General features: G+C 39.8%; 2 protein-coding genes and 1 non-coding gene across 4 annotated transcripts in view; 2 read left to right on the plus strand and 1 right to left on the minus strand.

The window, feature by feature from the left end:
• The window catches only part of pag1 (phosphoprotein membrane anchor with glycosphingolipid microdomains 1), a 28,475-nt gene extending 11,824 nt beyond the window's left edge, over positions 1-16,651 (minus strand). The window contains exon 1 of the mRNA XM_027006364.3: positions 16,373-16,651. The gene's annotated coding sequence lies outside the window, so the exon portion shown is untranslated. The remainder of the gene's footprint in view (positions 1-16,372) is intronic.
• A 2,225-nt stretch (positions 16,652-18,876) lies between these two features.
• Positions 18,877-20,968, plus strand: LOC113575049 (uncharacterized). Its single transcript, XR_014118659.1, has 3 exons — positions 18,877-18,982; positions 20,687-20,768; positions 20,911-20,968. It is a non-coding gene; the product is annotated as an uncharacterized LOC113575049 (transcript).
• A 602-nt stretch (positions 20,969-21,570) lies between these two features.
• On the plus strand, positions 21,571-22,855 carry fabp4a (fatty acid binding protein 4a). 2 transcript variants are annotated; one of them, XM_027006409.3, is made up of 4 exons: positions 21,571-21,727; positions 21,940-22,115; positions 22,198-22,299; positions 22,615-22,855. In XM_027006409.3, exons 1-4 carry the CDS (start codon positions 21,655-21,657, stop codon positions 22,672-22,674), a joined length of 411 nt encoding a protein of 136 aa, XP_026862210.1. In that variant the 5' UTR covers positions 21,571-21,654; the 3' UTR covers positions 22,675-22,855. The 2 variants fall into 2 exon arrangements, with proteins under 2 accessions (XP_026862210.1, XP_081558540.1); XM_081702414.1 differs by having other exon boundaries at positions 21,576-21,727; positions 21,967-22,115.
• The last annotated feature ends 2,768 nt before the right edge of the window (positions 22,856-25,623 follow it).

Consider the following 25,623-nt stretch of genomic DNA (forward strand, 5'->3'; position numbering starts at 1 on the left):
AGCAAATCCAGTAAGCAGCAGGTACCCTAGCTGGTTTTTCCCGGTGGTAAATGGTTTCTGTGGGTTGTGAGGGAGAATGCCAGTCACCTCCTCTTTCCCCTCATGTGTTTGAACTGGATTTTTAAAAAAGAGACAGCTATAAGATCTGGTTTACCATTCTCCTGCTGTGATTGGGTGAGAGCAGAGAGCAAGGGAGGGGTGGAGGAGACCATGTCCCACCTTGCGACTCTGCCTGTTAGATGTTTGCATGCAGACAGGGGTTGTGGCCTTGGCGAGTGCTGTCCAAAACGCTCCCATCACATTGCTTAATGAACTTTGGCTGGTTTCATTATGAGCATTGCCTCTGTGTGGTCCAGAGGGCAGGGAGAGAACTCTGGCAAGTGACCCGCCAATCAGCGTCCCCCTTGCGTAAGCATTGTGTCGGGCGCTTCCAATTAAAACTGCTCCCATTAAGGCAGCTGCCTCTTTGTTTCCATGGCAATGGCGCTCATCCCAGGGGTTAATCATCTGGTGTGAAAATTGATCCCCCAATGGCATGCATGTGACGGGAGGCTGTGTACATTGTTTCCACCTCCTCATTAGTGAGCTGATCCACGTGGAGGTCAGAGCGCATGGATCTGAGGGGTCACAGCACAGGGAGCACAGCTGAATGGGGAGAATGAGCAAACAGGCACTTGTTGAAGGCTTCTACCAGGACTAGCCAGAGCCAGGAGTCCCTGCTCATCTTTGACATGCCCATCATAACACTGAAAAGGGGGAAGCGGGAATATCTCCATGCTGAAGACAGCAGCTGTGCTTGCATGAGAGTAGAAGAATTGCTGAAGCAGATATGCAATTTCCCCACAGAGACTAGGAGAGGCGAAGTGTTAATCACACTCAGCTACCACGAGTGCTTCATTCTGTGGCACTTGGCGGAGCAGTGTTGCTTTATAATACTATGCACCCATAGTAGTGACTGATAAACACTGACATATTGCCATGGTTAATCCAACTGCTCCCTTATAACACACTCAGATGGCATAAGAGTTATTAATAAACCATCCCAACTATCCAAAAGATTTGGCAAAACTTTTGCTTGTTTGATTGTTTCAAACAGGCTCCAGAAAGGCAGCAGATGGGGAGAGAGATGAGACGTGATGAGCTGGCACTGGCTTCACCTTTGAACTCTACATGTGCAGAGTGCTAAAGCTTCCCATACTGATAGAGCACCTGTGTCTACACATGATCAGAACCACAACTCATTATCTGGCAGTATAAAGTCCCTTGACAGTGGCGGTGGTGACAGGCTTTGAGACAGACTGCGTACCTCCTCTCCCATGCTCTTTAATGCAAAATGGAGATGAGAGGCAGAGAGAGGGGGCTGTGCGTGCCCCAGCCAGGCCTCCTCACCCTCCCTTATCAGGGGTGCAGCTGGGCAGAAAAAGGGATTAGTGGCCCTTATAGCAGGAGCCTGTGCTTTCCACTCTTCACATGGAAGGCCACTGAGTGGATGAATTGCAATGCATCCTCCAGTGCTGTACCTGCACTTTCAAGCAACACTAGCACCCTGCTATGGCTGTGATATCATCAGCATCATCCAAACTAGCCACAAACCAAGTGTCTCAACGCCTGCCTCTGTAGACTGGAGGGAAGTACTGGGGGAAGTGAAAAGGGAGTGCAAAGACGAAATGGAAATGTGATACTGTTTTACATCCAGCCAATGTGCATCAAAGCAATTTATTAAAGCTCACAGAACTCTCTGTAGAGGTATATAGTGCACTGGAATTACAACCCCTGGGTTATTAGTTATTCCCATAGAGACATATCCACCTTACAAAATAGAACTGCACTAAATAGAAATGCATTAATTGTGATCTTTTGTAATCAGCTCGTTAACTGGGAAATTAGTTTAAAAAAAATCCCAGTTTTGATTGATGCATGATTACCTGGGCAGTCTATGGTGAGAGCATTACAAGGTTTTATTTGAATTCAGTGGAGAACGGAGGGCCATGTCACCTCTCCCCTCCTCCAGGGCTGATCTGAGATGGGGGTGGAGCCGCCCTGCACTGCGAGGAGTATTCCCACCCCCGCTTGATTTATTTAACTTGGGACACAGCGAGAAGGGTGTCAGCGAAATAAGTGTATTTGTGCATGCCAGGTATAGGGGTGTAGGGAGGGTTACTGCATAGCTGATGCTTACAGTGACCTTTCTAGCACACCATTTATCAGAGATCCTCCACAGGGAAGGAATCCATAATGTGCTTATTTGAATGTCTTTCTCTTCTCTTGCAGCACATTCTAACATTGCACAATATGCATCAGTGAATAATTCTGTTCATCACCCTGTGAAATTATGGTCGGATATGGAGGCTGTTGCACTGTGGCGTAACCAGCGGAACAAATCCGGGGTTGACTGAATGACAAAGAGGGACCCAGGCACGGCTGAAGACCTGAAGCACTCCTCTATTAACAAATCCACTCCATTGCATATATGCCTTTTTAAAATGTGTTGCTTTCAAATACCTCCATCTCTAAATTGCAGCTATGGCTGTGTGGCTTTCTTCCACTGCAGTAAACACATAATGCTTAGATAAGACACAACTGAACACTTGCAGAAAGCATTAGTGGGTAAACAGAATGAAAACTGCTCAGACCCAATAAAATGGAGCAGTTATGGTGAGGTGGCAAAGGCATCTCAGAATAGAAATGAACCAATTAGAAGAGGCGTCTGCCACACAGCTATGCATGTGCAGCAGAATACATTAGCAAGCCGTGTCAGCCATGCAGGTTCATGGGACTCTTAAGTGTTGTGGTGGCTGCAGGCAAAGCCAAGGATAGGCATCTGGGGCTTATGGAGCAGTTAGAGAAGGGGACAAGTTTTGGGAGGCTCAGGCTCACAAGTGGGCCTGTGGTGCTCCCCATCTTGCTGCCTGGGTAGCTCAGCGACAGATCTCCTCTAGTCCTGCCTGCAGCTGCCCTGCCCGACAGCTCCTAATCACCTCTCTATGTGCCTGCAACTCATTCATTAGTAGTAATTACCTGTCAATCGGCTATCGTCTTTTTTCATTAGAGCATTAAGGCCAAATAAATTCAGCACACACACAAACACACACAAATCTGCAGTCAATATTTCCCTTTCTCCTTTGGCAATGACATATAGGCCCATCATGTCTGTCTGGCTGACTGCCTGATCGCTCTATCAGAGTGTAATTTGAGCCCGAACTCAGAGACAAAGTCGTTAGCATGAAATATGATGAAACACCAGAGCCATGCTGCACTATCCAGCAGCAATGCTCTTTTTCATACATCTCTCAACCCTCCCGTGGGGTCATCAATAATTCTCTTAGAATGGGTACACAGTGGCTATCACGAACTCATCGGCTTAAGCTGTAGAATCTCATCTTTGTTGAGGTTGTAACCTCAAGATGGGATGGAGCCGTGCTCTCCAAGTGTGAAGCATGTTGGGAACAGCACGTAAAGAGGAAGGAAATTGTGAATGGGCTTTGAGGGGTGAAGGTGAGGTCAGACTTTCTCCCGAGTTACTCTATAAAATCGTTATCAAAACATAAGCAATCAACGGGGAAATTCTAATTAAGCATTGCGAAGAATAATCACTTTTTTTTCTTGTCATAAGCTGCCTGTTTCTCAGAAAGGGCAAATATATTCCCTGAAATAATTCCAAAGAAAATAAGTGAAATCCTTAGGAAAACACTGCCATATAAACAACATTTAACATAAATACATAAGTGCCACAGACAGGCAGAGCCTACTACTCTTATGGTGACTGTATTGATTGGATTCTATACACAGAGAGCTTGACTGCACTACTACATGTTTATCCATTAAAATTCCTTGGGGCTGGACACAAGAAGGCAAACAGCATGATAGAGGTGCTTCTCACAGAGCTGTCCCTGCCCACAGAGCTGCTGTAGATGGCTTGGTTATGGTGGAGTGAGCCATCTATATGCCCATGCTAGCATGAACATTTTCTTCAGCTGTTCCAAGCTCTCAGACGGTCATCTTCCAGCCCAAGGGCTTAGGGAGGTATTTCAATCAACTGGACAGGGTTCAGGCCACAGGAAGCACTGGCCAAGATGCAGGCAGAATTCCCTCCTCAAAAACAAGCTCCCCCCCCCCCCCCCCATGTCCCAGAGAAGGACATGAATGGGATCAGGACCACAATTTGGCTGTAGCAATTGCGGGACCTTGCCATGTGTTCAGTCCATAGCTGAGAGCTTCTGTACCACTGATGTATCAGCAGGTAGAAAGGATATATGGAAGAACCGCTTTGGTGAAACAAAGAACTGGAGCTTCCCTTTTCTTCTTTTGTTTTGCTATGCAGCTTTTATTTTACAATCTGATACTAATATGTTTCAATTTATACATGCAGAACCAGTTCCTTTTTCAGTTGGGGTCATTGCACCACATTTCTAAAAGAGAACAAGTCAGTGCTCTGAAGTGCCATGTTGTAAAGCCATGTCTGTGTGGACTGGGATTATGAGTGCATTCTGCTAGGCAACAGCCACCATATTTTTTTAATGCCAAAAACAATTGGTGTGACTCTACAGTCAAGTAAACCTCATAGGTTAATTACCTAAAATTATGATTTTAACCAATATCTTCTTCTATGGCTAATTACAAAATGGGACAATTGGCACTGGAAAAATTCTGTAAAAAATACCTCAGCATATATAAACTTTATTCTTTCATTAATTCATTTTAGATGTCACAGTTTATCAAACCAAAAAGGTTTTAAAAGATTAAACTCATCAATTTCCAACTTTGGATGTGTAATCAAAATTCACGAAAGCAAATAAATATCATGTACACAATCATTTTGTCCTGGAACCTGGGTTAATGCAATAACTCACCCCCAAGCTTTTCTGGCACTATTCCACATGTGCATGCTTCTCAATATACTGTCACAAAGTTCACACGCTCATTACTTGTAAAAATAATTTTCAAATTCACTGTGCTGTTCTACATCAAATGAACACCAGAAGGTTGTATACAGAGTTAATTGAACAGCTGCATAATCACAACCAGGTGTGGTGTGTCTGACAGAAAATCTTAAGAGTGGCAGTAAAAATCTCCACCTGTAACAAGGACTAAGAGAAGGCTTTGATGTCGGGCCTTCAAGATGAGAATGCGGGAGCAGCAGAGAGAAACAGAAGAGTAGGAAAACATATGTGGGAGAGAGACAGAAAGAAAGAAAAGTGGGAGAGAGCCAAAGAGAGAGATCGTGCAAGACTTAGATGCTGAGCAAGGCTTATTTAAGTTCCCTTCAAAATGAGAGAAGGAAAGACAGACATGAAACTACCACAACTGCTGGCCTTTGCCAGATTTCACTTCTCACCAAATAAACAGATCACATGTTCAGGATATATTTTGCTGCTTAACGTGGGGAAATGCAAATCATTTGAGTAATTTTTAGTTTACCCACTAAAAACTCACAGATGTCAATAGCTCAATGCTGGTGAAATGTTGCAGGGCAGGTATCTTAAAGTGAATGTAAATACTAAAAGAGCTATTCAAGTCTGTTTGCACATCAAATAAAAACAAGTTTTACATCCCTCATTTGAGTCATGGTTATGACTCTTGGACACCAAACATCAACATAACCTTACATAACTAAACTATGAGGTCATATAGTAATAAATGCAAATATGCTTAAGGAAGTAGGACCTAATGGCAACCAACAGTTCGCCTATTTACATCAGTCAAGGGTAGCTTCTGTACACCAAGACCATGTGACAGGCTGCATAGTGAACAGGACAGCTAAAACAGATGTCAAGCCCCTCAAAAATCCATGAGATTGTGCTCCTTGGTGTCAGTTCTTATATGAGTGACCAGACAATTTTCTTTTTTTCACCATCCCTCTTCCTCATTCTGATGGGTTTGTTGACTGCTGGGAATGTGTGTAAAATGGCATGTAAAGATGACCCCACACTGAGGGCCTTGGGGAAGAACATCAAAGCTTTCCAGTGCATTTATGCACAGTCATTATGAGTAAACAGCCATAATCGCTGAAAGACATGAAATCACACACTGCTTCCTGCCCGCAGAGGAAATGTGTGCAGTAAAAAAAAAAATTTAAAAAAAGCCACACTATTATTCTTCACTGCATTGTGATTGCTGCCATCAAAGTGTTCCACTGTGAATAACTATTGAATTGCAAAGTATTTGAAAGAAACCAGGTTGCTGCATAGCAAGCTCTGCAGGTTATGTAAGGTTATAAGATGACTTTCCCAGCACATTCCACATCGATATGGAAGCAACAAATAGGAGTGACCAGGCAACAGCTATATAATCTGCACCATCCAGTCACCTGGAACCTTTTGCTTTGCCTGACACAAACTAACCTCCTGGAAAGAACCAATGCCAATGCTTATTCATAACAGTCCTGAAAAAAAGGTGACGAGTGATGAGTTTAGAAAACCCAACCTGATGCAGGTGAGGCCTAAGGCATCCTCACCAGTCAGAATCTTCTGGTGGACATGAGATTAAAATACACAGAAGAAATATGTGGCTCAGGCAAGGAAGAAAGTTAAGTAAAAATAAGGCATGGTCACAATCTTATTGGCAAAACCCAGTTAGTTATAAACTACAGCTATACAAACACACTGAAAAAGTAGCAATTAAAGATATAAAATAAAGAAAACAACAAATGTGGGTTTTAATTAGGTGTTTATGTGTATAAGAATATTTTCAAACATCTGAGATCTCTTTAGCTACCAATTCTGAATGAAGCACTGTAGTAGGCTTCTTGTTCTTTTGTTACACCTTAACTTGTGCAGCACTTGCCTCAATTTTCTGTCCACCTTAAATCTCACAGAAGATACAACTAAATAGTCAACTTTAGTTTCATGAATGACACAAAATGTATTTGAAATGGTAGGACAGAAATATATTTGCTTCAAATGGCTTACTCTTTCTGACAGACCAACTGTAAGGTGCTGCCAAAAAAAATCTAACAACTCTAATACAATTACTAATGCAAATAATACTACCTACAGAATTCTCAACTAGGACAGGATATAAACAATATTAACCTCATATTTTAAAGGCAAGTGAAAACACTGAGTAAAAAAATCTGTTCCTTCTTGACCACACCCTGTGCACTGGCAGCTTGTGCTAGGCCTTATTGCTGTGGGCTGGTCTCATCTCTCACTCTTCCTCCAAGTGGCTCAGTGAGGTCCCATGTACTGACTGGCATGCAACTGGCACCAATCTGACCATCCGTCACCCAGCAATTCCGTCACTCGGAGTCAGCATGAAAAACGGATCAGTCTGAGTCCTACTGAACACTCCCTACCAGCTATAATCCAGATGGACTGGGTTGCTTCTGAATCCCAATAAGGCCAGGATTCACTCTACACACATCAATAAGGAAATATTTGTCAACTGAGATCAGTGTGGAAATGTACCATTTCACAAACATCAGTTAAATATCAATAATACTATGCACACCAGATAGTTTATTGTATTTTCAGATCATCTTTAGTTGATATTGAAAATGTACTATTAAGAGGTTTTGTTCAGGTCTTGGCCCTATTTGAATTCTGATCTTCCAGCCACTCAATCACTGTGACTTTCTGATGGCATCTGTGCCTTGTGCTGGTCATTCTGCTGTGGGACTGTCACTGGGAGCCTAGCCCAAAAGCACTGCCTGGAGCTTCTGTGTCAATTATTTTGCCTCATTACTACTAGAGCGGCTGCAGCAACTGGGATGGAGCTGAAGGGACGAGAGAAAAAAAAGGGGTAGAGAGAGAGAGAGAGAGAGAGAGAGAGAGAGAGAGAGAGAGAGAGATGCATGAACTGACTGCTATGTAAATCATTTATAGACACTGTGGTGACTATGGCTTATTGAGCTACTGGTGAGCCATGGTAAAAAGGTTACTAGAAGATCTGCATGGCTTCACAACAATTTGCATAGTATTTTTTTTTCTATTATTGGCCACAAACTATTCAATCACAGGCATCAGTTCCCAGGCTTATAAAGTCTGATTTAGGCTGTGCCTGTGTCATCTGTATGGATGCCAGAGAGAAAAGGTCTCTAAGGAACAGACAGGAATTTACTGAGGCATGAAAGAGAAGAGTGTAAAATGGTTGGAGAACTGCACATATTCACAGACGTTTCATGTCTCAAATGGTAAAGAAAAGTGATAGCTTAATCAATCCCTATAATGAATAAAATGAAAAGGAAAGTTAGTTGATGGTTCCACCATTAATGTGAGAATCCCATGAACTATACACAAACCAAGTGCCATGATTCCTTTAGCAAATCTGTCAAAATGGTCCTGCAGCACATGGCCTATTCAACTGGCAACCTTCTGCATATCGTGACATGTACATCTCTCCTCCTAATTCCCTTATGTATCCAAGATGGGGCTGCATCTCAGCGGTCTCTCCCAGCACATTCCATTACAAGAGGGATTTCACATCCTGTTCCAGTGTGCTTTCTACAGGCACTTCCCACAACTTTCCTGGGACCTTGGTTTGCCTTGCAGCAGCCACTCTCAAGTCCCTGCTAGGCCTCTTATTTCCTGTTCACCAGTTGTTTTCCATCTGCCACCATACGTCTGCAGTCCCACTGTCATGCCACATGCCACCTCCTGCTCTTTCTTTCTTCCTTTCAATGTTTTGTGCTAGCCACTCTTGGTCAGTCCCCAGCACATGGTAGTTAGCATCATGTGACCACACATGGCTCCCTTGCACATTTGCAATGCATGGTGCATGGCCACTACTAATCATGAATCAGCTGCCTAGGCCATTCAGGGGTCATTAAGCAGCTGCTGGGCTAACTTCTTTGCTACTCACTATTCCCTATGGTTCTGTGTGCCAGTAAGAATTTAAAATCATCGTCACCATTTCTCTTCACTGTACCAGCACAGCTTTCACTCTCACTTCACTTCTAATTTTCCACTTTTGTCTACCCCAACACTTCTACACTGAGATCAGCACTTTGCTGGAAGACATAATCTCTTCCCTCTAGGTCATTTTGCTACAAATCCATCTTTCTCCCCTCTGGACATTTCAAGCTGTCTGGCCTCCATATTAGATGGAGATTTAGCTTTCCAGGATTATTAAAAGTTAACAGTTATTCACTCTTGGCAAAGTGGTGAGGCCAGAGAATGTGAGCGCCTTTTTTCCTGTGGAATTCTAAAAATGGCAATACTCTGACAAATGATTTAAAAGTGCAAAGAGTCAAATCTCATGAGATCCAGGTTTCATGGAAGGTGGAGGTTTTGTTGCAGCATAAATTCAAATGAGGCAGCCAGAAACAGAAGACTGCACTCTTTTGGGTCTGGCGCATCTATCAGATCCATGTAGACAGATGAAAGAGCCTAAAGCGAGTGAGCAAGCGAGCGAGTGAGAGATGGGCACTCCACTGGCCCCCAATGCGCCCTCACTGACAGCAGTTTCATTTGGATAGAATATTCTGACAGACACTCATAAGACAGACACGAGAGAGAGAGAGGGAGAGAGAGAGATGCCTTTCTTATTCACATAATCACATTGGCATAATCCTCTCTCTCATATATTACAGCCTTCCTTTAACATGACTGCTTATTATGATGGTGAGAGGCTATAATAACAGGATAGATAAACAGTGACTGTAATTATGGTAATAATGACTATGAAGCAGGGGGTGTCAGCAAAATCAGCCTGCACACAAAAAGCTCCATAGAAGGATTTTTATAGCTACTATTGCTCAGAGAACAAATACGGTACAAGGTACTTTAAGATTTAAAATAACTGACTCACTAAAGACATTTCATATCAAGGAATCACCATGGTTCCCCTTTTGTCTCTCTTCTATGAAAATGAAAACTAAGAGAAAAGAAAATAAGACAAAGTCAGTGGTGTGTTATTTTCTCATCTTCAGAGCCTGGCCATTCAAAACATGTCCTCCATGGGACTAGGTCTTCCTTGGAACATTACCACCTATAATTTTACTAAAAAAGTGATTCTCAACACTGACATCTTTGGAGACAGTGTTAATATCCTGCCTGTCCACAGCCTATGAGACAAGCACAAAATACTGAATAAAATTGTTCATTTAATTATTATGGGACCTAATCACACAGAGCTGCCACGCTGCCATTTCTGGTGTGCTCTTAGACCGAACTTGGTAAGCAGTCAAAAGAGAGGAGTTCCCTTGTGACCTGTCAGGCTTCAATAAGAATATTCAGTAGCAGGTCATGTCTTGTGGCAGAGTAATGTCTGTGTGAGTGGATAGTGGGTTTGTTTCCATGAAGATGTGGGCTGAGGTGATGGGCTTAGAGCATATGTTATGGATTCTCTACAGTTACAACCACTCATTGGTGCGCTTTAACCTCAGTACTCAGACTCAAATCAGAGGCATTTTTCTCATGATGACACAAACCATAAACTATTTTTAAACATCTCTAAGCAATGTGTCAGAGCTGAAGCTATGTTTCTCCTTTCTTTTTTTAAAGTAAACTTTCTGTTCTTGATAAAACCTCCTAAGAATACATCTCAAGAGTGTTCTTTAAAGGTGGCTGAGCACAAACCTCTGGCAGCCTTTTGTTAGGTGCCTAATGTATTTTTGAGGTTTTTTTAATTAATATGCCCTTTGCAGATAAAAAGCCCATTTCCTAAATACTTGCAGTGAACAGGAAGGGGGAGGGCCAGGTTAATTGTGAAAAGTGTATTTTGGGTAGAGCAAAAATATTAGACGTGCCCTTTCACTTCCACCCATCCAAGGCTGAGCTGCCAGAGATGAGGGTGACTGGGAAGCTTCAGGGAGTGCCACAGGGAGTGGAGTAAAGTCCACATGCCCCATTGATGAGCCACTTACCCAACCATCACATGACTTATCTGGTCTCCCTCTCTTTGCCACTTCAACATATCTGAACTTTGACCTTATGTGATTTTGACCTTATGTAACCTTGTCTCACTCTGAGGACATTCTGCTGTGGGCGAGTACGTAAATATGTTCCCCTCCCCCGATCTCCTCTGAAAACAAACACAACACAAAGACATCGGTATGACAGTCATACGCCATAGCTTCAAGGGAAGTGTTGATTTGCATTTAGGATCCTCAATCTTCAAGAATAGCAACTGGTGCTACATTAAAAAAAACAAAATGACAATGACATCCTCTGTTTATCCACTTCCATCAGCAGTGACACAAGTGACGGACATGCCAGTGTCTCAGGCTCAGTGCTGCATGCTTGCAGCTAAGGCCCACCTGTGTGACCCACAACCATGCAGAAACAGGAATCTGACACACAGCCCTGAATCTGTGGAGCTGGCTAGCATGCTGCATGATCAGAAGTGGAATCAGTTAGCTATGGTGTGCCTGGGAGAGAGCTGTGCAGCAGGACAGGGGCCTCATGGGGCCCCAAGGCTGTCCTTCTTAGAACATGCTCTGCAGAGCAGAGGCCTCCATCACTTTTGCATCCTGCACTTTTGCATTCGTGAAATCACAACAGCAGGGAGGCTGAAGACAGCTTTCTGCTATTCAGGACAGTTGTTAAGGGAGAAAGTGACATTGCGGTTACATTAAAAATGTTTATTTTACTTGTTTTAGTGGAATCAATTCTTCAGTTGATTTCATATTTAGTATCTACAACAAGAGCACTCACTGCAGAATGATTACAAAATCAATGCTACATAGAAAAAGATATTAATGTGAAATCTACTTGTGTTGTATTACGGGAATGAGATAATGATGACACATTCTGCAATCACACCCAAAGAGGAACCACCGGTAATTCCCTCAATCGTTGCCTGCGGCTTTGTAATACTACAGTTAACATCTCGAGTGTATGCAGGATTACTGCCAGACCCTGCCCCAGTGACCATGAGACAGAGGCTATTGACGTGTGGGGTGTGTGTGCGCGCTGGGTGTCAATATGTCAAGAGATGCAACTCCCCCAGGGGCCCATCCTATTTCCCCACACCACTCTGCCAATTTGCTTTAAACAAATTTGCTTTTTTCACTGGAAAACTCTCGCACTGGCTCTACAGAATGTTGGTCTGAGATGTGAAAACCAAGAGCAGCCAACAAAATAATAATCAGCCACAATTCACATATGTCTGTGGTTCTGAGAAAATTGCTATGGGACCCTTGCTTGATAACAGAGCATGCACTGCTGAGCAAGCTTAGACCTGTTGTGTCTGGACAACCTTGTCTGACTGCCACCGACCTTGTCAGCATTACATGTAATCATCAGTGAATCAACATTCCAGTATTATATCTGAGTACCTAATTAAGCTAGGCATCTACAAGGCCCTTGCTGAACAAGTCCAGTGACTCAAGTCTTCTCTCTGCACCTGCTGTTTGGCACTGACTGTGCAGTTGTTTCCCTTGCATATTATATTAAAAATACTTTCAAGTCTGTGAAGTCATCCAGGTCACTGAATCTGGTAAACTTAATATAGTTCCCTTGAATCACATAGGCAATTTAATTTATGTTTCACAGAATATTTTCATATTTCACACATCGTGTAAAAAAATGATATCCATGCCCATACATCAGACATGATTTGTAGTTCACAAAAAATTGTGTTGTCTTGTTTAATTTAGTACTTGAATAATGTTCTACTTAATTCACTTGTGGTGCTGTTGCTGACTTCAAGTTACACATTTAAATGAAGTGAGGAGTGAAGAGAGGTCAGTTGATTCAGTTGCATGAAGAACCATTTACTTTGAGACACTATATACAAATGTTCAGTGTAGTTTCCCTGGGAGATCATATTTGAAATTTCTGTACATTAGCCCTCAGATATATTTGTGTATCTGTAGCATTTGATTCTGTTGCCTTGGATACCAAACAGCTGTGACTCATCCCCATTTCCCCATAAGAAATTTTACTTCAAATGTATTCAAAATCATCATGAATATCATGAATACTGCATATTAAATGAATGAAAACTAAACTAAAATAGGTGGACACTATGGTAGATTTTACACTGAATTCAAATTTGGATTTAGAATATTTCTATTGCATATGGTTTTTAGACAGGGCAATTCAATTTTATATTACTTATTCATAAATAAGCCTGTAATTAAATGTAAAATATGTGCAAGTCTACTTCTAAATGTAAAATGTATGGTTATTTCTGATATTAGGTCTCAGGAACATCCCTCTTCACTATCCAGCAGTAGTCTGCCAACATAGAGGGGATCCACTTTATGTGGTATTGCTTTTCCTTACTATATATAATGATACAAGAGTGTACTGGAACAAACAAACTATTGGTATTAGAGAAAATCTTATAACATATTTGTATCCAGTGTTCAAATATACATAATAAACAAATAAGTAAATAATAATAATAATAATAATAACAAGCAAAATCATTGCATTCAGCTAAAATATTGCAGTCATCTTTCAAAGGGCTTTTTTGCTGGCATTGTTAGGTTATTTTCAGATGCACGACTGGAAACGAACCCTTGCTAGATGCATACGTTGCGGTGAACTCCCCAATTTTAATGTGTTAGTTTTGTTTCCATGACTGAGTGCACACACAGCATTAGTTTTCTGCACCTGTCTAGGTGCTCTAGTAATCATTACATGGCAGACACATCAAAATTTCTATCTAACATATTTGCATCGAGACAAAGATAGGACTCAGCAGATGACATTTTACTACAGCAGTGTTGTCTAGAACACTCTTTACTTATTTAAATACACACTGTGGCATTTAAAAACGGGAGGACAGTGTTCTTCCAAATTTCAAAGCCAATAAAAAAAATCAATCTGCCATGAGTCAATAATTTTGAGACGATTCTGAAGTGCATCAGCCCAATCAATGCTTCATCTAAGGAACATCATTAAGTGTCTCTCCCTGGGCTTAAGGTCCTCTGCTTCTGGTTACTTCTGCATACCAATGATTCAGTTCTGGAACAACTGTGGTGCTACAGAAATAACCTGTTAGTGTCATATATATTGTGTGCGCAGAAATATTTTACTGTGAATATCTTTAAAGAGCATACTTTTTTGTTGTCAAAAATGTAAAATGTCCTCCCGAGGTTTTTTTTTTTTATTAATGGTATTTACAGTACAAAAATGCTCACATAGCATATTTTAAATAGTACACATTTTTATTACTTGTAATTATCATCATCATCATCATGATCATCTTATTAGCTTGGGCATTGCAGACAATGTAACTGAGGAAGTATAGAATTTAATAGCTCAAGAGTACTTCCCATTTCCGTGACTACTGCAGTACTGGGGACATTCACTGGGTGGCTGCCAAACCAAAACACCGTCAGGTCACACCTGGCTGAGTGTGGATGTTCTCACTGAGCACTGAGTAATGAGTAAAAATGTCATTCACAGCGAATTTCACTGAAGCTTTTGCACACTGTTTGCCATTTCACTACCTCGACGTGGATTATATTCAAATTTAGAAGTAATTCAAAATACTTTGTGTTTTCCAAAAGAAAGAGCCAGAGAGGCTCGTGTTAAGCACTGGGACGCAGTTCACTGTTAATACACAGTATGTCCCTTCATGTGTTGTGGTTAAAATTGCATTCAAACACATTACCCATCACTGTGTGCCAAAAGCCCACTTTGGCAGCTTTTAGCAGCCTCCTGCTAACTGCTAAACCCAATCTGAGAAACCCTCTTAAAGAAAATGTGTCACAGCTGGAGAAACATCCAGGCAAATACATGCAGTTGGGCTTGACACAGGCAGAGTGTTCAGCCACAAGAATGTACAAAGGCCTCAGCTGCTGCTCAGAAAAGCTTAGTCTGTAAACTTTCTCAGCACATAGTTTATGAGCAAAGAAGTTCTCAATAAGCACATTATTCATCATTATATATTTTACATGTGGTAAACTAAGATCACTGTTAACACAAGGGCTGATCCTTTCAAAAGGAAGCCCTGACCAGTTCTCAGATACATTCCACAACTGATGTTAAAGAAATTTGGCAAGAAACCCAAGCTCTCTTACACCTTCATTTCTACTTGATGTTTCACTGTAGCTGCAGTAGCCAGTCTTTCCCCTGCCTGACAGGCCTATAATAAGGACCACTGAGTTTTGGTTTCAATCCTCGGCAACATGACACAACACAAACCTAAAAAAAAAAAAAAAAGTATTAATCTTTCTCAAAACCATTAAATCTGGTCCTTGCGATATAACCATTTGTAAGGAGATCAGTGTAAATTACTGAAGTGGCTTAATGTCTTTAAACTACCAACCAGAAAGACAGGTGCAGTTGCTGAGTGTGTGAAACCCTCCAGCACAGCAGAGCACACAGTGCCAGCAGAGCAAATAAGCCTGCAGCCCAGCTCTGTCAAGCAAAACAGCACCACAGGCCTAATAAGGCTGAGGGGACGGCCCCCGGCAAATCTCCAGCATGACCCCAATCCCACAGTTTTGTTTTTCAGCGCTCCAGTGATGTGGGAAAAATGAGCGGGGTTTAAGAGAATCCACTGTTAGCCGACTTAAACAGACCAGACAGCAGGTTTATTGAGCAGTTACTCCACATATAAGTAATCTAATGTATTTAATTATTTAGTTTTACCGATATAACATGATCTGTTGTACTGGCCATAACAAACCAGCAAATAAGCTGCGTAGACTGACAATGTGTGTGAAGCATTTGCTTTGAGACATGATAAACTATCAGTAATTATTCTTTTTCAGAGAACCAAGGGACCCAATGATTAACAGATTTTAAAAACAGCATTCGATTTATTAGTAGACTAAAATAAGAATCAAAATTTTTCATAACTTTTTATTCTCCTAACATTTTAAACAGGAACTGCATTACTTTTCTCTCCATTTTTTGATTAATATATCAAACTAAATAGGCAATATTTTTAGATGAGCTATGTTCACCTGAATTTTACAATAGTAAATTTTATATATAGTTTAATTCGTTTTACATCTCTAAGACTCTAAGAAACAATTCTTAGCAGATTCGTTAAAAATTTTCAGCTTTAGTAGGCATGGTGTTTTTAAATGAAACAATACAGCCAAACGCCTCTATAGGCAAACTTGGTATTTTATATACCAAAGTGTTACTGTAGCTTATAAGAACTCCATCAATGTCACCAAGAACTGCCGATCACCAGGCCTTCCAATAGTTACACAGCTATATTGCAATTCTCGTGGATATTTTTGAATAATCTGTCACCAAGACAGAATTACAATTCCACAGCATTCCATAACATTTATAGGTGGGTGTGTAAGGAATAATGAATTCACACACAGCACTGCGCTTTGCCGAAGAGCGCGCTCCTTTCTGGAATGCTGCGGCACAAAATGAACATGGTGAAACTGTACCTCACTTGTCGTAGGAGTCCCGTGTGCGATTGTTACCGTTATGATTATTTTCATGAATTTGTTTAAAAATTTGACTTTTTCTGCTAGGTTATTTAGAATATATAGGAGATCACTCACCCCAAACGACCATCCATAGAACCGCGAACAGCTGCGACTCTAATAAGTGCGATCCCGTTAGACCACCCAACAACAGTTAAAATCTTATTTGTAAAAATCGGTCGTCTGTTTTCACTGCGTTACACAGGAGGACAGGGCAGTTGTTCTGAGAGCTGAGGCACGCAAACCAACGCGTCCTAGACATACCATACCGGTGCTGAGCTACGCAGACTCTAGCCAGCCTACTCTGCCAGTGCTCTGATATAGGGCTGGAGTGACGTGTTGCAGCCGCGCAATGGTTTTTGGTATGTGGAGTTTTAATGCCTATATACACGGTCGGCACGGCAGGCTATATTTTAATTACACCAGCCATATTTTTCTGTGCATAGCCCTACATAGGTCTAAGTTAACAAATGAACAAATGAAAACAATAAAGGTAAATCATGTTTTAAGGTGACTTTAAGCTGACATTTTAAGTACTGCTTTTAAGGAATGCATAAACATTGCGTTGCTTGCTTCTAAGACCTTATTGTTGCATATTGAAACTACTGTGAAAGCATCAAACCCTACTCAGATACAGATAATTTCAGAAGGTCTCATCCTGCTGAACTGGCCGCACATTGCCTGTTCATTAAATGGAAGTGGCAGATTTCTGGCTTTCTGACATGCTCCTATAGTAGAGAGGAGTGGCTAGAGAGTGAATCAGCGACTGAAAATATATTTAGCACATAAAGCATTGAAAATCAACCCCTATTCTTAAAGGCTGACCCCAAATACTAAGAGTGTGGATGCATTGTTTGTGGGTCTTTTTGGCTGCTTAACCTTAACTCATTTTGGACAATATGAAGCAACTCCCAGTAGTACTAATTATTATTGTTTTTGAGAAGAGGAACTAGCTTACAGAGGCTGTTTCATAGGAAACACGGTCTTCAGCACTTGTTCTAAATATAGTTCTTATTATGGGCACATACAAGGGACCTTGGTTATCAGAAACTATGACACACATGGGGTAGGCCAAGTAGAAAACTACGGTGTGGGGAGTGACAAAAGCTTTTTTTCAACAATACAAATTACCTTTGTTGTGAAGAATGCAACTAACTAACTAAATTCATTCATTCCTTCATTAGTTTTAAATTATGATAAATAACAATAAAGTTCAAATAAGGTTTTTATTTGTTGGTGAACACACCACTTTCATTAAGTCTCATTTGTGTGCTGTATTAGAACCATATTGGTGGATATACAATGATAAAAATAAACAGGGCTATCATGTGTTATCATAAATTCCAGTGAAGTTTACATTTAGTGTGATTTTACTGTGGGAGCTGAATGAAAGAAGAATGGAACAAAATGCACAAAGGAGGAAGGCAGTGAGTCCCATCTTGTCATCTCCTGTCGGTATTTAATTCATCTAGAAAATGCCTGACTTTCTTTCTGCCAAATAGAATGACTAGTACTGCTACAGTGGTGCTATTTCTCCTGGAACTTAGAACAAGTGGGGTGGTGCAACCATAGTCTTACTTGAGTTTAGATCATTACAATGATTAGGATGTAAAGATACGTTTGTTTTCTGAATTTGGTGCCATGCTTTGTATGTGATTACACATATATACATATATATATATATATATATATATATATATATATATATATATATATATATATATATATATATATATATATATATATATATATATATATATATTTATCCTGATGTGTTTGCATATTTTACCACTACTCTATCTTAGGGCATCACTACAACACTACTCCAATGAGCTCACCTCAACCAAACATAGTATGAATTCACTTTTAGACATTTTAGATTTATTTTAGACTGTTTTGCATCTTGCCTGTTTTATTATTCACTTTTTTTATTTGGGTATTGAAATTTTGTATTCACCACACAGTATTACCTATTCCAAGAAAAGATCGTTTTTTGCATTGCAGAGCCTAAATTCAGCACTATTGACATGTAATTAAGACCTAACAAAATATTTTGAGGGAACACGCCAAGCACCAACACAATATTTTACAAATTTGCAATGAGATAACTTAGGAAATGGACTATACCTTGTGGCATGTGGAATTAGCTGATAGGGTAAATAAATTGATTATACTCAGTATTAGTAAAATTCAAAAGAAAGAGAATGCAACAGGTCTGTCAAATACAGGTAATGATTCGCAATTTTCTTTTGCCACAATAAAGGTTACGTTCAGTTGTTAAAAACATTTTTGATAAAGAAACACGGGAAGGCACGTCATGTAATATGCTATGTAACTTGCGTCATCTAGTGGTCACGACCCTTACTAACAAAGCCCGCGTTGGATACCACGCACTTTTTTACGTCTAATACATTTAATGTTCTGTTATGTTAACATTTAACAAATATACGTAAGCTACGTCTACAAGTCAAATGTACATTCATTAAAGTCTTATATTTCTGAAAACCTAAAAGCTTCTCTGTCTAAATCAGCAAGCGCTTTCGTGAAGCTTTCTGGATCCGAAAACATCATAGTTCAAAGTTCACAGACAAGAAAGATGGCAGCTTCCAGGGGAGCTGTGGTGCTAAAAGCGGTTAAGAAAATAGTTGTGCAGTTCTGCCCATTTGAATCCAATGTTTGTTCGACACGGTAAGAATGCACGTTTGTTAATCAAATATATCTGAAATTTGTGTCATGTGTTAATAGGATATTTATCGTGGAAGAAATTGGCTGCTGGGTTTTCATCGTGTCAACCTTCAGCTTGGTTCGCTAGCTCGTTGTAGTGCGTGAAAGTCTGTTTAATTAACCTCGAGAGTTTTGCATTTGATGAACGATCGCTTATGGGAATTACGGGGGATAAAGTATGCATACTATAATTTATTTAATGTATAGTGTATGTAATCTTAGCGTTAGGTTAGCTAACATAGCTATCGTTATAGTTCCGCGACGTGGTTAGCTACTTTAGCTAGCTAGTGGACGTCGTCGCTATTTTTTTTATAGCAGCTTTGCATTGAACCAGTGGGAGAATCTCATTGTCTCTTTTGCTTGCTTGTGTATATGCTTAAGTTCATAATTAAGTCAAGGCTGTCGAGTACATTGCTCCGGATCAGCTTGGCGTTGGCTCCTCCTTTACAGCAAGTTATTAATTAAGTTAGAATTTTTGCGGTTCACATTGAATGATGCTGCAAATACGATATTTCGCCTGTAGAAGGCACTCATTAATCATTTTCAAGCAACTAATCGGCGCCGTGGTCTAACGCAGAAAGGCCATCATTAGGGTTGCAAGCATAGACTGTATATACAGTTTATGGACCCAGGCAAGAAGTGTTTGTAATCTGTGTGTGTGTGTGCGCGGGCTCACAGCAATCACCCAACTCATTGAAATTAAATTAAACAGGATATGATGCACATACACAAATAATGCCAATTAATTGTGACTTAATTTGTAAAAAAAAAAAAAAAAAGAAAATCTTACCTTGAATACTTTGTATTATTATTTGAATATATCTTAAATATCTTCACATTATAGCTCTTCACACTCAGCACAGCATCATACACTCATCAGTACTGTTGTAATTGAATTTTTTAAATTAATTTTTAGATGCCACCTTTATAATTGCATAAAGGTTGTGTCCATTTTTATGAACACTAAATTATTGTGAATATTTGGATCCTTATCACACATTTTCTGATGAGGTCATTTTAAGAAAAAAACTGTTTTGTTTTGGGTTTTGTTTCCATGGTTTGCTGTGACTTATATCATATGCTGCTATTGTTCCCCAGGAGACTGGGTTAAAGAGTATGACACAAGTCACGAGCAGACAGGAACTGTAACCTTAACTATAGGTAGGGACCTAACTACTAACCTCAAGTACATAAGTCTGAGTATGCACATCAATCTTTGCAGACCTTCATCAGTAGGGAGCATTATAAAATGAATATGACTTTTCCAAACCACCCAAAATGCATGAACTCCTAAGATAAAATTCATAGCTTCACTAATCTTCATTGTCACTATCCAAATACTTATGAACCTAACTGTAAGTGACAATTTAGTGAGCATTGATGTGGAATATTTTTTGAGAGTCACCTTCGATACTGTGTTGGAGTTTGTCAAACCTTTGCTGCCACATAGAGTTGATGGTTAGGTATGCACACCACTGAGCTGCATTGGCAGCATCATTTACACAGTAGGCTATGTAATCTTTTGATCACTAAAATATTTTGAAAATCTTCCATTGTTAGAAAAAATGTAAAACCATCAGATGCATGAGATTTATGGTTATGGGCTTCTAATGTCATAGTATTGCTTTGTTCCTTAGAGACTTTCTCATTTTTGTTGGATCTGAAAAGGCTAGAGCTACGAATATGAACTGTGATATCATAACAGAAGTGAAACATGACCAGTCAGAGCCTGTGATTGATGTCACATTCAGTGAGTGAACTGAAATTGTTTTTTTTCTTCATGTATACTCGAACACGGTAATAACAGTCTTAGGATAGCCTAATAATTGATTGTACATAAATGTTGATTATTCACTTTTGTGTATTTGTAACATATTTGTACTTTTTTGCAGTTGATGGAGAAAGATTAGTGATGAAAGGATCCAAACTGACAAGCCAAGAGATGCTTGCTGCCTTACAGACACGATGCAGGGCAAAGGATCCCCAGTCTAAGAAATAAATATGCTTTATATTTTGTAAAAAAAAAAAAAAAAAAAATCATTAAATGCAATGACTGTGTCTGAAGTTGTTTGTATTATGTAAGATTAAAAGAATAAATAATGAAACAAACATTTCAGGTGTGTATGTGTCTGAAGTTGTTTGTATTACGTAGGATTAAAAGAATAAAAAAACAAAACAAACATTACAGTTTGTGTGTGTCTCTCTCTCTCTCTCTCGCTCTCTCTCTCTCTCTCTCTCTCTCTGTGTATGTGTTAGTGTGTGTTAGTGTGTGCGCGCGCGTGCGCTCGTCTTATTGAGAGTTAGAAAAATTTCTATTGCTTTCCGGTGAATAATCAAATGTGCAAGTCAACATTTATGTTCACGCAGTACACTTGTTTTGTACGCGCGTAACCTATTGACCTGTTTTGTGACACAAAAATTGACTTACGTGAAACTTTCCTTCGTCTTTCATTGCCGTGCGCGTAAAAGAATGAGGAATACTCTTAAATGACGTTAAAAGCGTTGATTGGGTCGCTTAATCGCTCACGTGCAATAGAAACGCCATAAAAGCATAGAGCCACTGTCCGGCTGGTCAGTTTGTGTCGTGTGAGTTACCGTAGAGTTAGGTCTCTATTATCAACAATCCAGGTGTAAAGATGGTTGAGAATTTTGTGGGATCTTGGAAGATGATTACCAGCGAGAACTTTGACGAATATATGAAGGCTCTGGGTATGATCAGTTTTTAAAAATCTATATATCCAGACTAACCTTAAATTAAACTTAGGTAACTAAAGATGTTTGATCTGTGCGGTACATTTCTTGTCACTATTAAAAAAAAATTTCCCCGGGTGGGACTGCCGTAAAAATTGTATAGATATTAATTATTTTAACTGTTCAAGACTAGACACATTAAGCCGTATGTGTGACATGATATGTTTTAGGTGTGGGTTTTGCCACCCGTCAAGTAGGGAACAGGACCAAGCCCAACCTTATAGTTGGAGTGGACGGTGATGGATGGATATGCATGAAGACACAGAGCGCATTCAAAAATACCGAGATAAAGTTCAGACTAAATGAGGCATTTGAGGAGACCACTGCTGACGACAGAAAGACAACGGTCAGCTGTCAGATATTTTGGAGAAGTAGCTTAACCTGTGCCTTGTATGGACTTGACGGAGATTCCCTTTCTTTATCTGCAGACTATTGTAACCCTTGAGAATGGCAAACTTGTGCAAAAACAGTCCTGGGACGGCAAAGAGACAGCAATAGAGAGGGAAATGATTGACGGAAAATTAATAGCGGTAAGAATATTTTAAATTGGATTCATTTATAATCTATTTATGAGACTTATGTTGAGCTTTCGATTTCTTATATTTGGACTAATACATTAATATGCTATCCATATAGTATACTGTAGCCTGAAGTAAATACAGTTTTGAGGTTATTGTTGTTGGTTTTTTGTTGTTGTTTGTTTTTTGGTAATTTAAGATTGTGCTCTCATTTGGTGGGTTGGTTGTAATGATCTCTTCATATCTTATGTTACCTGTATTGAAGTGTTGGTCTGAGACATATAGCTGCGGCACTGACTTTCTATTTTAACATCTCTTTTCCTACAGACATGCAAGATGGGAAACGTGGTGGCAGTGAGAACTTATGAGAGAGAGAAAACACGTTAACGCCTGATTTGATTTGAGGATGCCTGGCTCAGTTTAATGAGCAGTAAGACCACAGGGTCCTTTTATCTCTCTTGTTTCTTTGTTTTTTTTTTCATCTTTGACAACAAAGCCAATGCATGCAGTGCATTTTTAAGACACATTTAGCATTAAATCTGATGTCTTAAATAAAAGTTTTATTTTACTGGTGTTTACTGGTAGTGTTTATTCTGTTATAAAATCTGTCTTAATCTGTTTTAAACTGTTTTAAGACAATCTAAAGAAAGCTAAAAGATTTAAGATGCTTTGAAGCATAAGCCTTTCACATCTAAGATGAAAATTTAATATATATGCTTAATAGACCTTACGATTAAATAATTCACGCACACTTTTATTGTACTAGCCTAGAAAATGTTGAATGAAGAACACTATAAAGTGAATCATAATGATAATACCTGAAAGCCACTATAACCAGTATTTGGTGGTTATCTGCTCATTGTAGCGAAATATACATTCGATGTTGTAGTGTTTTCCAGTGTTTCAGACATCAAACTAATCAACCCAAACTATCAGTATTTACCTTGATTTCCAAAATATACATTATTTTTAAAATTCTATTGGAAAATGGGGATTAACTGGTTAACTCTCTTTCTGGGGTCTCACATTCTGTACTCAAACACATTTAGTGTCCGGAGTCCATAAGTATTTTTAAACAGTTCATAGTACAGTAGTTAAAGTTAAAAAAACAGGCTTACAGTACTTTATTATAAGTTCATAATCAGGCTAACAGTACTTTATTATAAGTTCATAATCAGACTAACATTATTATAAGTTGCAGTGATGAAAGATGCCTTTTATTTTTGCAACACATTAATAGCAACAAAGTGCCTTCGCAACTTGGTCAACATTTGGCATTGGTGACCACTAGTCAGGGGAGTGAAAATGTCTCAATACATCTATGAAGAGGTGCCATTATACAAATTGAGGTGCATTGGTCAATAGGGGGCACTACAGCATGGACAAAAAAGCTCATGCACACCCATGCCTGATCCTCTCTAAAATGAACAAGTCAATCTGGTTTTAGGCTGGCACAAGGTGGTATAATAATTATAAACTATTTTACAATATGATACTCAGATCAATCAGGTAAAGTGAATAAAAGCTGAATAGTGATTTAATTAGTGGTGGACAGAAACAAATTATATGTACTTCATTACTATATTCAAATACTATCTTGATGTATTTAATTAACTTTTACATTTACATTTCACAATACAAATTTATACTTTTTACCCCGTTACATTTATGTAACACCTTTTGTTCCTTGTTACTTTTTAAGTGAAAATTAATTGTATAAACAGTGGATGTTAATGATTATCATGCTCTTGCAAACTAAAGAACACCAATCAGGGCACAGCATATGTTTTTTAATTGGCTAACTTGCTTTTGCATGTTCAACAGCAGCCTAACTGCTTGGGCAACACATGACATCATACAAGCCTACTTGGAAGTTTGATAAAAGCTTAGAAAAAAAAAATCAGAATATCCAGCATCTTCCTCATGTCATTATAAGGGGTTTTTCAATTAATAAAAATTGTGAATATAAATGGTTTAAAAAGTAAACCACAGTTCACTAGCACCAAGATGAAATAGAATTAGCTGCTGCTCAGTCAGCAGACAATCATCAAGTGACTACAACTCCCATCTCACCAACCTCTACCTTCTGTTCTACACCCACCTAAATACAGGAAGCCCCACCCTGGGCTAAACCAATATCTCAGGCAGGTGGCTCTACAGAAGAACAATAAAATCAGTCTCAATATATTACAAAGTTTCAATGTCCCGTGCACTCTACAGCTGCTCTACTAGAAAGGTTTGGAATGAACGTATGGTACCAGCCAACCAGTCCCAGAAATGATGGCACTCTCCTCTTGGTCGTTGGCGCAGGGCACCCCTTCACTCCCTTGACTTGCAGGAGGATGACTCCTCCCCCTAGGACATAAACCAGGTTTGCCCCTTGCGAGGTGACACTTGGTTGGGTTAGCTGTCAACTCCATGTGTGCGATCCGCTGCAGTACTGTCCCTACATGTTGTACATGTTCAGCCCACATCATGCTGTAGATGACATCATCAATATATGTGGCTGCAAAGTCTTCTGTGCCTTTGAGCACCTTGTTTATTAGCTGCTGAAATGTCGTTGCTGCTCCATGAAGGATGAAATACAAAACCATGAAGTTGTACAGGCCACTTGGTGTGCAGAATACTGTCAATTCTTTTGCTTTTGGCATCAGTGGAACTTGCCAATATCCCTTACACAGGTCTAATGTCATCAAATACTTCACCACCAGACTACACCACTCACTCCATGATGGCTCACAGCTAAAGCATTGTTTCTACCTATTTCTTAAGCTCTGGCTTCAGGTGTGCTGGCACTCTGCACTTCACCTGTCTCATGGGCTCGTCCTTTAGAAGACATATTTCAAATCAAATCAGTTTGTCACATACATAGTCATACACAGTATAATTGGCAGTGAAATGTTGTGCTGCATGACATCAGTCTTGCCTGGCTCTGAAGAGATCTGATGGGATGACTCTTTGTTGTGGCTTTAGGTGTGACAGGTCGAGTGACATACTCTCCCCTCCTTTTGAAGGAAAGTATTGCTCCCACGACTCTTCTTCCATGGATCTAATCCACATTTGCTCTGCAACATCTTTTCTGGGCTCTTTCCATGCTCTGAGCATGTTAATGTGGAATGTCTATTTCTACTTCTTTTGGTCAGGAAGAAGTAGCTTGTATGACATCTGTTCAATCTGCTGCAAGACCTTGTATGGTCACTGCCACTTTGCTAGGAGGCTGGTGTCTGATGGCAAAAGAACAAAGGCTTTTTCTCCTGGAATGAGCTTTCTGTTCTTCACTGCTCTGTCCTACCCCTCCTTTTGATGATTCTGGGCTTTCTCTGTGTTCTCATGGAC

The sequence above is a fragment of the Electrophorus electricus genome, chromosome 2 (assembly GCF_041902795.1).
Source record: "Electrophorus electricus isolate QZ-2024a chromosome 2, ASM4190279v1, whole genome shotgun sequence".
In the NCBI taxonomy this organism is placed as follows: domain Eukaryota; kingdom Metazoa; phylum Chordata; class Actinopteri; order Gymnotiformes; family Gymnotidae; genus Electrophorus; species Electrophorus electricus.